The sequence below is a fragment of the Kryptolebias marmoratus genome, linkage group LG14 (genome assembly GCF_001649575.2).
Source record: "Kryptolebias marmoratus isolate JLee-2015 linkage group LG14, ASM164957v2, whole genome shotgun sequence".
Taxonomy (NCBI): Eukaryota; Metazoa; Chordata; class Actinopteri; order Cyprinodontiformes; family Rivulidae; genus Kryptolebias; species Kryptolebias marmoratus.
This window is the reverse complement of record NC_051443.1, coordinates 25,905,089-25,917,615: the sequence shown is the minus strand read 5'-3', so window position 1 is coordinate 25,917,615 and position 12,527 is coordinate 25,905,089. Positions and strand designations below refer to the sequence as shown.

Genomic DNA, 12,527 nt, shown 5'->3' with positions numbered 1-12,527 from the left:
TCTGATGTTAACAGGAAGTGACGTCACGTGTCTTCTTCCTGAGTTATTTGGGCTTATTTTGTATTCCACGCTACACAAACCCACAAAGAAGAGACTAGACCGCAGAAACGGTGGCGAATCACTTTAGAAACAATAAATATTGGGTTAAAGTTGCGATTTTGCGGGGTTTGCTTGATTTTGCGTTAATAGAAATCCTGGAGGGTGTGAATTATTGACAAGCCTCATAGATTTTTTTTGCAACTTGACTAATTTATCAATGTTAGTTCTTCTTGTTTCCACAGATCTCTGAGCAAAAAGACATTTAATAAATCCTTTATTTTAAACAATTTTCCAGTAGTTTTTACAACTTTATTTCTAATATAATCTATGTGAGGCTATAATAAGTCCTAAAAATTTAGTTTCATAAACTTTCAATTTCAACTCTGTTTATACGTAACCTTACATTATTATAGCTCTGATTACCAGAGAATACCATGAATTTAGTTTTTCCTTCATTTAATGACAACTTATTATAATCAAACCATGTTTTCAATCCAACTCATTCTTTTTCTACTGGTTTTAGTAATTCATCCAAATTTTCTCAGCAAACATTATAAACTTCAAATAAACCATTTTATGGTTTATTTTTAATTTCTTACATCATTTAGAGCTGAAATCTGCAGAAACTAAACCCATCAGAGTTGACGTCGTTGGGTTCATCAGCTGGAGACGTTCTGATTATTTTAAGAGATATTTTGCTAACAAATGGGTACGTGTTATTTCTGATCGCCCGCAGCCTTGAATGGAGCAGGGTTGGATTTTATTTTCAAGTCCAAAGTTTTTATAAACTCTTGTTTTTGTTTCCTTCAGGTTTACGAGCAGGACGACCTGTCGGAGCAGATGGCCAGCCTCGAGGGGCTGATGAAGCAGCTCAACGCCATCACAGGCTCCGCCTTCTAACCCCAGCTCCCGGCCCGAACCCGGACGGCAGCGACGGGTCAGTCAGGGTCTCCTCCTCCTCCCATCGGAACCAGTTCTAGTCCAGGTTTTCCTGCTGGGATCCGGGTTTGATAAAACTGATCAAAACTGCATCGACTCTACAAACAGGACTCCTTCTGAGGGGCGGGGCTTCTTTTAGATTCTTCAACCTCAAACATTAAAAGCTGAAAAATCCCACGCCTCGAGCCTCCCCTGAATGCAGCGGGAGGAAAGGAGGGAAACCGTCTCTCCTCTCTCTCCTGTTGGGGGTATTTATTAGCAGAAACTGGGACTGGACCTCACGTTTTATTTCATCGTTTTACAGGATGTTTGACCAGAAATCTACAGTAAAAAACAAAAAAAACCAACAAAGCATCCTCAGCCACCAAAGTTTTACTTCAGTTCTCACGTCGTGGTGACATCAGATGCTGTTTTTCATTAATATTTCTTTTTTTTTTTTTTACAAGAAAACAGGAAGGATGATTCTGCTGAACGAGGCCAGTTTTTCCTTTTAAAAGTCTCTGTAAACTCCCAGAAACCCGGAAGAACTCCAGTCTCTCCACACGTGGGCTTCTGTTGCTGCCAAAATCTCATTTTAAGAATCTCTTTGTGTTTTTCTGCACTGAACTGTGACTGGATACGAAGGAAAACTACAGTTCTGTTCACAATCACTGAAAACAGGCAGCAGAAAGATATAAATGGAGTCATGAACTCAAAGCTTTTCAGAATAAAAGCTGAATAGAATCGGTGCAACATAAAAACAAGCTGGAAGGTGTTTATGGAAAACACAAATATTTGGTTTTAATATATTTCCTCATCCTGACCGAGCGGCAGAAAAAAACTCTAAAATGAGCTGATTAATATCAGTGAAAAGCCTTCCTGCAGATTTGAACCATTTAAAGGTCATTTTTATTAAAAAGGAAAAAGTCAGCCGCATTAATTTAAAGTAGAGAAAAGCCTGAATTATCAGCTGGAGTTTGAACTTTTAAATGGCTCTGCTCTACTCTGGAGATTTTTTTACTTTGTTTATGAAACTATTTTTGTTAAAAGGTGAAAATACTCCTGCCACGCCACTAGGGGGCGAGAGAGAAAACGTTCTCCAGGAAGAAGAAAATACTGTGTTTACAGATCCAGATGTGTTAGAAAACTTTTTATCCACGTTTAAACGGAGATTTCTAAAAACTCGACTTTTAGCTGCTGTCTGTTTGGATGATAAGTTATTTTACTTAACAACAATGGCGCCATTTTTCCCGTCTTATTGCTCGCCACTAACAGGCGACAGGAGGGTCGTATTTTTGTGCAGTGTTAGTAAAATATCTCCTGAACCAGCTGAACAGATTTTAATTAGATCAGAAAGTAATCGTTACAGCCTCTGGAGTGAAGTCCAGTTTAAAAATGGCTGACTGAGCTAAACAAAGAACTGTTTAATTATTTGTCCAAAGCTGCAAACTGTAGCCTGAACAGCGGCGGGTGATATGCATTCATTCAAGGCTTTTATTTTGTTTTATTTTGTTTTATTTTGTCATTAAGAAGCTCCAGCCGTGTGCAGAAAAGATGAACTGTTGACAAAAAGAGCCCCGCTTGTCGGGGTTAAGGTTGTCTTTTGTCTTTAAATCCATCTTATCGCCACCTAGTGGCCAGCCGGGAGCATTACATCATTTTTGTGCAAAGAAAACGAAGAAGAAATCTCCAGAGCGGCGCCGTCAGGGCTTTAATTATTAAAGGCTGGACTCATATTAAAGTTATTCTTTTATAACCTTTAATTATAAATTATTCAACCTTTTTGGTAAAACTTCAACATTTTCCAGCTCCGGTTCTTAAAATCCGGATAAATCTGACCTCCTCTGCTCGTCTTGTTGATATTTTTTATCACTTATTTGCTGATAACTGTTTAAGTCTCTAATCAGAACTTGGCATTCCCTTTTAGAGGCGGAAGAAGACGTGAGTTGTGTTGATTGAGAAGATGTGACAGCAGGATTTAATGAGCCGCTGTTAAAGTTTCATGAAGCGATCCCATCAGAGAGGGGGAGCTTCTTTTGTAGAAAAATAACAGAAAAGCAACAAAAAGACTGAGCGGATTCCTCAAAAGTCTATTTTTACATTTGGTGCCGTGCAGAGTGAGAGTTCCGATCTGCAGCCTTCAAACCAACAAGAATCTGTGATTAATTTGTAGAAACCGAGTTTGGAGTCGTTGGCAGGAAGCGAACCTGCATCGTTTTAGATTTCAGTGGGGATATCAGTGATCTGATGTCTTTTCTTTCTTAAAAACAGCTTGATTTGTACCGACAGCGGGTCGGGGAGCTGATCCTGAGAGTTAGCGTAGGATTAGATGAGTTTGTAAAAGAAGCGAAGCTAGCCAGGTGTACACTGTGAAAAATAACCCTGAAAGCTTCTGGGTTAAGCTCTCTTTTGTCTTCTTACGCTGCTGCAGCAATCCACTTTTCAAACCCTCGTTTTTACAGCCGGACTGGAGCCGATTCCTGATTAAACGACTTGTAAAAATGCATCTTTTTGGCAGGAGCTTAAAGTGACGAGTCATTCATCGACCGAGAACAAAAGCATCAGAGAATCAGGCCATCAGTATGCTTCGTGTTCGCCGGTGTCGCCGCAGCCACCATATTGTAATTTACAGACCTTTATCTTTGTGTGATGAAAGCAGGAAGCCCGAGGGAGCGAGCTGAATTCATATTCAGGTCTGCTCCGGACGCTCGGGCGCAGAGGAACGGCGCCCGGAATTCATTATAACCACGTTTTCAATATTACGATTCAAGCTCACGCTCGCCGCGGCGTCACGGCGGCGGGGACGACGGCGTGGGGATCAAACTCATCAGCATCTGCTGGGAGATACAGTACGAGGAAGAGCAGCCTCCTCCTCCTCCTCTGAGTTAAAACCCGAACAGGAGAGTTTACAGCATTAAACAGGAGGAAACTGGAGGGAAAACTGGATTATTTGGTCGTTTTTAACACTTTACCCAGAAAAAAAAACTTCCTTTTTTCTATTTCTTAAAATCAGCTTCTAGAAACTCAATCAGGCAGATTTCTGACTGATTCTTCTGAAACTCATATCAAGTCCCAGATGAGGTTTTCAGAAACGGAAATAAAAAATAAATTCTGTTTAATGACATGAATTTTTAAAGGACTCTGCTGATGAGCTGAAGTTTAAAGGTCAGATGCTGAAATCTGTTTGTTCTCATGCTGTTAACCTCTGCAGGGTTTAAAAACTGGGGAAAAGAAACTTTAAACCCTGTCGGCACTAAATTTAATGTTTTTGTTCAGATATTTGGAGGAACCTTTAGATTCCTAATTCTCACCTCCTGATGGAAATGTACACATTTTCACTCTGAATTGGTGCGTAATATCAGACATTCACGCGTCCTTTTAAACTTTAAAACAAGTTTCTCTCAATGATTAAATGTCTTAAAGGCAGTTTGAGCAGATTATGAGGTAATGATTAAAGCAGAACCTGTAAGAAGCTAATTAAATCCCCTGGTGGATGTTTTCTTTTCATGTTAGTCTTAAATAAAACATAAAACTCAAGATCTAATAAACACCTGGTCATCTTTTATTAGAAACCACAAAGGGTTAAACATTTCATTTAAAGATGTTTATTCCTTTTGTTGCCTGCAGGATGGATCGGACTCTGCTCCACCTTTATTAGAGGTTTTTTGTAAAATGTTAAAATGTTCTTTTATGTTTGAGTTGTTCGGAACAGAACATTTCTTTCCCCCAGAGGCAACTGAGACGTTTTCAGCCTCAGCAGACTTTAAACATCTTTAAACCTGTTTCTAATCTTCCAGCCGGTCCTCGAACCCTTCGTACCGCGCCACCTCGACCGTTTACAACAAACTCTTCCTCCTCCTGCCTCCTCATGAATTCGGTTCAAACGTATCAAATAAAAGCCAGCAGCAGTCTGAGAGCCGCGGCTCTGATGTAAGAAAATCAGGATTTCCTTCAGTTTCAGCAAAGCAAATTAGGGATGGACGATATATGATTTAAATAAACCTGTTCGGGAACTTTTTACCCTTTTAGCGAGTAAACATTTCCTTTCAGGCAACATTAACCCTCATTTAAAACAATAAATAAATAAATACAGTTCTGTTAAAACAGTGAAGCAGAACTAAGGAACAAAAAAGTCCAAATGACTCAAGATTGTACGACAAAGTTACCTTTATTCCTTTAAATCCGTAAAGTTGTGTTTTTTTTATTAATCACTCATCAATTTATCCTCCGTTTTTATTTATTTTTATTTTTTAAATCACTGTGCAAATAAAACCATCCTTTAAACATTCACAGAAAATAAAACAAATCTTCCATTTTCAGAAGGACAGAATTTTACTTTTCTATTCTGGTAAAAAAAAAAAAAAAAAGATTCTTAAACTTAAAACACCCAAATACTTTATTTTCTATCTAATTATCTATTTATTTATTGTGTTTTGTGTTTGGACTCTCCAGGAAGCATTGCTGCAGCAGGACTTCACTACAGAAAGCTGCCTTTTTTACAGTGTACAGTTCCACTAGAGTAGAAGTGACTTTTTATAATCAAATTTAATATATTATTACTTTATTTCGAGTGCTCTTGAAATCTATTATTTATAACCATGTGATATTTCTGCATATGTAAATTTAGTTGAGTGAAGGACAAAGTGAAAAGAGGACTGAAGTGCTGTTATTTTGTTTGCCTTAAAGGTTTTTGTGTTTCAGTTTTTATGACTGTTGTGGATTATTTTGTTTTGTTTACCACAAATTTGTCTTTTTTTAATTTAAAACATGTAGATCGGAGCTTTGATCACATCTATGCAGAACTTCATGACCACAACACGTGAAGCTGACAGACGTTAGGTTTGTCCGTCACTCAGAGGGAGCAAAACCAACTTTGATTTATTTGATTTTATTTGGCAAAAAAGGGGCGGAGCCTGATGGAGTTTCATTGTGACACAGAAACAAACCTAAATCTTGCCAAAGTCCACTTTTATTGTGTAAAAAAAACATTTCCTGTAGGTGTTTCAGTGCATTTAGGGAAAATTTGATATCAGATTAAATTTCCTGTTTTTTATTATTTATTTCTGCCTAAATCCACTGTTGTTAGAAAACCTTTTTTATATATGTTTGTGTTTAAAAAAATATATAATTTGTACTTTTTTTTTGTTGTTGTTTGCATTTCATTAAGGCATGGATACTGATGAGTTCTCAGCTCTCCGAGCGCACCTGAATGCACCACAGGGAAAAGTGGTTTTGAGTCGTAAAACATCTTTAAGCACAACAAGTTTAACGTTTGTTGGCGTTTCGTTATGATGTAAAATCTGTCTGTAAATAATCCATCAGTGACCGTTTTACGGCGTGTTAAAGGAAGGAAACGCTGCTGCTTTGGTGCGTTCAGGTGAAGTTAAACAAATCCGACAGTTCAGGTGTGCAGAGGAGCTGCTCTCAAGCCTTGTATTTATATACTTTTACCTGCTTTTATTCCGTTACGTTCAGTTTTAGAGTCAGCACTGTCCAAGATGGCTGCCACATCAGCTCAGTTTTCCAGACACTGAGCTGAAGTTTGGAGTGGTAGTAGCTGAGAGTCACCTCCAGGACACGCTCTGAGCTCTAACACGTCGAGCAAACTGGGTTTTTTAAATGTTAATAACGTTCTTTGACTACAAGAAATGAAATCTGAGTAAATTTGTAGAAAATTGACCCATAAATGAGGCAGAACTCTGACTTTCGCCTGTTGTTTCTGAGAGAGGCTCCAAAGATTCAAAGATAAATTCATTTTTATTATCCTGGGTTTCTCCTCTGGTCTTAGCCTAACGATAACAAAGAATCGTTGAAGAAAAGGAGGTGAAGTTCGGCCGGATGTCACATGAAATCGACGCTGACAGCCCATAAAAAAAAAAGAAAATGGCAGAAGGCAGAAACAAAGCTTTGCACCTCATCTCATCAGGGCGAATTAAAACGACCCTTATCTCCGCTCACACAGGCCCAGAATTATTGTTCAACAGAAGATTGGGAGCGAATCCACTTCATCCTTAAATGAAAAGCTTGAGTCATTATTTCCAAAATGAACTCGTGTTTGCAGTATTTAAAGGAACATTTTGTTTGTCTGAATGAGGGAGGGAACGATGATGATGATGATGTTGACGTATCTCAGATGAAGTTTTTATCCATTCTGTTGTTTTCCATTGCTGGTTTTGTAAAGCACTGTAGAACAGTCCCATGGTCTTTTTTATAGAAATGTTATTTCAATGGTTCATTCTTTTTGTTTGATAAATAAAGTTTTGATACAAAAGCAAACGTGGGGTGGATTCATGACTGTCTGTGGTTGATCTGCAGACTTCAAGCTGTTTGGGTTTAAAAACTACAGTTAGAATTAGACCAAATCCCAAAGCCGTACTCCTACAATTTGCACGTTTATGTCCGAGAATAAGAGCCTCCAAATTAATTTTAAACATCAGAGGAGGGGGTGAAGGAGCAGGGCTACCCTGTCAGCTCGGAGGAGGAGGTTTCCAGAAAAGCAGTAAATATTTACGGTCATTTCTCTGCTTCTTAGGTGCTGTTGGTTAGGTGGCGGTCAAGATTATTTCCTGAAATATATCAGATAAGACCTGAGCTCTGCTGCTGACGGACAGAAGCGTCTTTGCTTTGTTGGATCATGTTTCTCCTTTAACTGTAGTATTTTTTGGTGTTTCAGGACCGATGTGTGAGCGTCGTGCTGGTCTGGTTCCTGCGTCGGTGGTTTGTATCGGTGTGCACAGATTTGAACCTGCAGACGCCATTCAAACATCAACAAACATGGTCTCCAACAGGTCTCCAGTCCTGGTCCTGGTCCTCAGGGCCTCCATCCTGCAGGTTTTCCTTGTTCCTCTGCTCCAACACACCTGATCTGAATCAATGGGTGATTAACAGGCTTCTGCAGAACATGAGGAGGTGATTTAACCTCTGAATCAGGTGTGTTGGAGCAGAGGAACGAAGAAAACCTGCAGGATGGAGGCCCTGAGGACCAGGACCAGGACCAGGACCAGGATTGGAGACCCCTGCTCTAATTCAAGTTAGTCACCAAAGAAGCTAAGTTTCTAGAAAAATCATCCGACAGGGAGGAGCTGTGGTGTTTGAGGACATGTGGAGGGGCAGAGAAGGATGTTAGACTGGGGCAGGACATGTATGAGGACAGCAGGACATGTATGAGAACAGCAGGACATGTATGAGGACAGCAGGACAGTGGTGAGGGACAGATAGGTGGGAGTGCATCAAGGATCGGCTCTGAGCTCCTTCCTGTTTGCTCTGGTGATGGACAGACTAACAGACGAGGACAGGCAGGAGTCTCCGTGGACTGTGATGTCTGCATAGGACATCAGGACATCATGTGGTGAGAACAGGGACCAGGTGGAGGAGAACCTGGAGGCAGGTGGAACAGTGAGGCTACAAGGTCAAAGGTCACAGAGGTGCAGGACTTCATCTGTCCAGGAGGACAGGGAGGGTGGTGAAGAGGTGAAGAAGAGAGTCCAGCAGGATGGAGAAAAGTTTCAGGAGTGAACAAAGGTCAAAGGTCAAAGGAAAGGTTTCCAGACAGTGGTGGGAGCAGCCATGTTGTCTGGTTTGGAGACAGAACAGGAAGTGTCAGAGCTGAAGATGTTGAGGTTCTCCTTGGGAGGGACGAGGATGGACAGGATCAGGACTGAGGACATCAGAGGTCCAGCACAGGTTGAAGGACATGTCCATAGGAGGGACAGAAGGATGTTAGAGACAAAGAGGACATGGAGGACAGAGGACAGAGTTAGATGGAGGAGGACTCTCTGTGGAGACACCTGAAAAGAGAGCAGCTGAGAGAAAATGAAGAGGCAACTACCTTTTTGCTAGATTTGTCTTTTCGCTGTCATTTTTCTGTTAACTGGTGTTACTGTCCTCAGTTCCAGCTTCTTCTACAGATGTCAGCAGTTATTCAGCATTTCTGTAGTTTAGTTTATTGTTGTGTTAAACCAGTTTGGAGCTGCAGCTAAGTTCAGTTCTAATAATTTTTATTCCTAATGAGAGATGACAGCCTGACTGACTGAATGATGCAACAACCTTTTAAAGATCCTGGATGTTATAGCTGAGCTCAGGCTCTGGTTCTTGGAGAGCGGACGTTAAGCTTCATTCTGCTCAGCTTTGTGTCAGTCTGCAGGTTTCCTCTGCAGGTCAGCTGACGAGCTGCCGGCCTCTCTGACCAGCGTGTTAACACAGGACGAACCGTCTGACAGCTCGTCTTTTAACTCCATCTGCTGCCTGCCAGCTTCACGGCCTCCTGATTACAGACAGAAACACAGAACGGTTCGAGGTGGAACGTTTCCATCCAGGTCGGGGCAAGCCTCGGCCTGAAGTGGACGGATCAGGGTCTCGTCTGCAACCCAACATTCACCAAAGGGATGGATCCAAACTTACTCAACCCTTAAAGTTAAAATAAAACAACTTATATTGTTGATTCTTTTATGTACTGTATAAATATACTAGTTTATGTTGCCTGAGGTTCCACCAGACTTTAATGACGGAGCAGAACTACAGGGGTTAGCTCCCTTTCAGACAGTTATCCTGTTGGATGTGGTTCGTCCTTTTCGGCGGTACGCTGACATCACCCTGGATGCTGCGGCTCTTGATACATCACAAAGACTTGCTGTCTTGGTCACAGATGCACCAACAATCTGTCCTCTTTTGAACTCTGGTATGTCCATATTGTTGTGTGCATTCCAATATTTTAAGCCAAACTGTGCTCTTACTTTGCTAATTGAACCTTCACGCTCTGCTCTTAATGTGCAGTTAATGAAGATCGGCCACCAGGCTGGTCCAGGTTAGCCATGAAACCTCCCACATTAACATGACAGGTGTTTCAGTTTCATTGTCTAACCCCTGTACCTGGAAGCTGTGAACGGACAGGTTCTACGAGAAGAAGTCAACCTGAACACAGGTCAGAGAAGAAGGTCCGAAACTAACTGAACCAAAGCCATCGAACCGTAACATTGGAAAACCAGAGCATCAAAACAAAAAGGAAGAGTAGATAAAAAGCTCCAGGACTGTAATATTCACCTGCACCTGTCTCCTGATTCCTGCTCCCCCACCTTTATATCCTCCTCTCCAGGACTCCAGAGCCAGGTCATCGAACGCGTAAGGCTGGTAGTTTTCCAGCGAACCCTGACTGTCTCACCTTGCCTTGACCCCGCTCTTGTTCCTTGGACTGACCTTTGCCCTTTTTGGCTTTCTGCTGGAGGACTGCTTCCTGGATTGTTGCCTTCTGCCTCTCCATTAACGACCTTTTTCTGCTCGACTCTGCTCTTGGATTCTTGCCTGTGACTACCCTTGTCGTTCTCTCGTTGTCCCCTCCCCCCCCGGATCACCTGAGCCGTCTCTGGCGATCCTGTTGTGGCGTGCTGAGGTTGAGCAGTTTTCAAACAAAGCTCTTTTATTTACTCACTCCTGTGTTGTGGCTGAATTTCCAGGTCCTGCTTTGAAATCGTTTCAAGAAGCGGAACGTGCTCCTCGGAGACGCGTAACACAACAGCTGAGTTGTAAAGTTTCCAGCTCAGTGAAACCTTTCTTCAGCACAGATGTTGGCGGTTTATTCAGGCAGATGGGCAGATTGAATCTTTAACCTCACTCTGGTATTTAACACAACACAAGTTTTCATTGGACTAAAGTAAAACTCAACTGACTCAGAAGTGAGTCACAGCAAGTAAAACCAAAAAAAAAAAACAGGTTATGTTTACTCCCACAAAGCTACGGTGAATTAAATGTTTTTTCTGGCCCACTCCTCAGGATGAATTTTTAAAAATATGTTTTTTATTGATTTGAAAAAAATGTCTCTATCCAGGTGGGAGGAAGAACCTTCAAGAAAAAATCAAAACTTTTTATTAAACAACAAAATGTTAAAGCTGAGAGGAAAGAATTGCATCCAGCCTCGCTGCTTCCTCCGGATCTCAGAGCTGCAGGTGAGTTAGCACAACGCCAGGGCGGAAAGACATCAGCAATGACCTCAGAGGAGCAGCTGCTGGGAGGGGTCAAAGGTCATCAGGAGTCCATCGTTCTACGGAGAGGAAGATTAGACAGCTGCTAATCTGCACCCTGAAGGTCAGACCGTGCAGTGAGCTCCATCAGCCTCTACAGGCCTCAGTTAGCAGGTCAAAGGTCAAAGCCTCTTCTCTCTAAAAACAACATGGCAGCTCCACTTGAAGGGACCAGAAGACTTCTGGAGCAGAACCAGACCAGAGGACAGATGTTTACCCAGAATGCACTGCAGCTGTCAGCACGGTGGTGGAGGGCTGATGGTTTGGGCTCCTCTGCAGACCAGAGGACAGATGTTTACCCAGAATGCACTGCAGCTGTCAGCACGGTGGTGGAGGGCTGATGGTTTGGGCTGATTCTGGAGTCAGATGTGAGGCTATCTGTCCAACAAACAGAACGGTCCAGAACCAGAACCTCAGAGAGCTGAGCAGAAACGCTGGAAAGAAGAGTGGGCCACAACTCCTCCACAACCAGGAACCCACTGAGAGTTCTGCTGCTGGAGGAGGTTCTACAACCTGCTGACTGTCAGCACGAAGAGAGACGCAAAACAAGTTAAACATCCACGATGGTTTGGATAATCCTTCCTGCAGACAGAATATTGTAAACTTTAATGGTCCTTGCTGTTTTGCATCTTTAAAATTCGATGGAATTTGGGTTTTAAAGCTTAACTGCATTCAAAGACTGGATTTAAATTAAAATCTAGGTTTGAAAAAGAGCAGAAAGTTGAGAAATATCCTCTTCTGGGACTTCTGGTTGCTGCTGCTGCTTCGTGATTAGATTCTGAGATATATGCTGATAATTAGGCAGAGAAGTTCATGAACTGGACCAGTTTCCTGTTTCTGTTCAAAAACCGGCATATTTTAAAACATTAATGCTGTCCGTCTCGGCTTTTCACAGAAGATGTTTCAGATCTTTGTCAGTAATTCAGTGCCTGACCACATGTGAAAAATGGAAACCATCTTCGGAGAATTACGGTCTGATGAGATTTTATTTTCCGAACATCGTGATGACTCGGTGAAGCTGACCTTTTTGGATGGAAAATGTCACTTTAATCGGATTTTTGTGGCTAAATGATGCAAACGAATTCTGAGAGCGTTCTCAGGTATCATCTCCTAACAGAGAGCGGCTCATTGTTCCCTCGATTTAACGCCGTTAGGGCGTCACTTTCCTCCTCGTTGGGAGGAAATCAGAAGTGCTGCTCCGGGTCCTCCTCCCAGCAGAAGCTGCCCACGCATGCAGCCGAAGTGTTTGCATCGGCTGCAGATGGAAATGAAAGTGGCATTAAAGTGACAGGGGATGAAATCAGATTAGCTTCAGCTGAGGGTTGTTACGCTTCGGTTTCAGAGGAGACAGGCGGACACACATTTCACCTCAAAACAAAAAGAAATAAACAAACAAACAAACCCCCACCTGGACTCAGAGCGGCGGCTGTGGTTCTGGTTCTACAGAAGCTGTTTGACCCGGTTCCCATCCTGAGTCACAGCCGAGAGCGGTTAGTCCATCCATCCATCCATCCATCCATCCATCCATCCATCCATCATCCAACCATCCATCCATCC

At 42.0% G+C, this 12,527-nt stretch overlaps 1 protein-coding gene across 2 annotated transcripts in view; it reads left to right on the top strand.

Annotated features, from left to right (window-relative positions):
* dcc (DCC netrin 1 receptor) overlaps nucleotides 1–6,909 on the top strand; it is a 167,240-nt gene extending 160,331 nt beyond the window's left edge. For both annotated transcript variants that reach the window (XM_037979443.1, XM_037979442.1), the window contains exon 29: nucleotides 850–6,909. In XM_037979443.1, the coding sequence (XP_037835371.1) occupies nucleotides 850–939 (90 nt within the window). In that variant the 3' untranslated portion in view covers nucleotides 940–6,909. The remainder of the gene's footprint in view (nucleotides 1–849) is intronic.
* The last annotated feature ends 5,618 nt before the right edge of the window (nucleotides 6,910–12,527 follow it).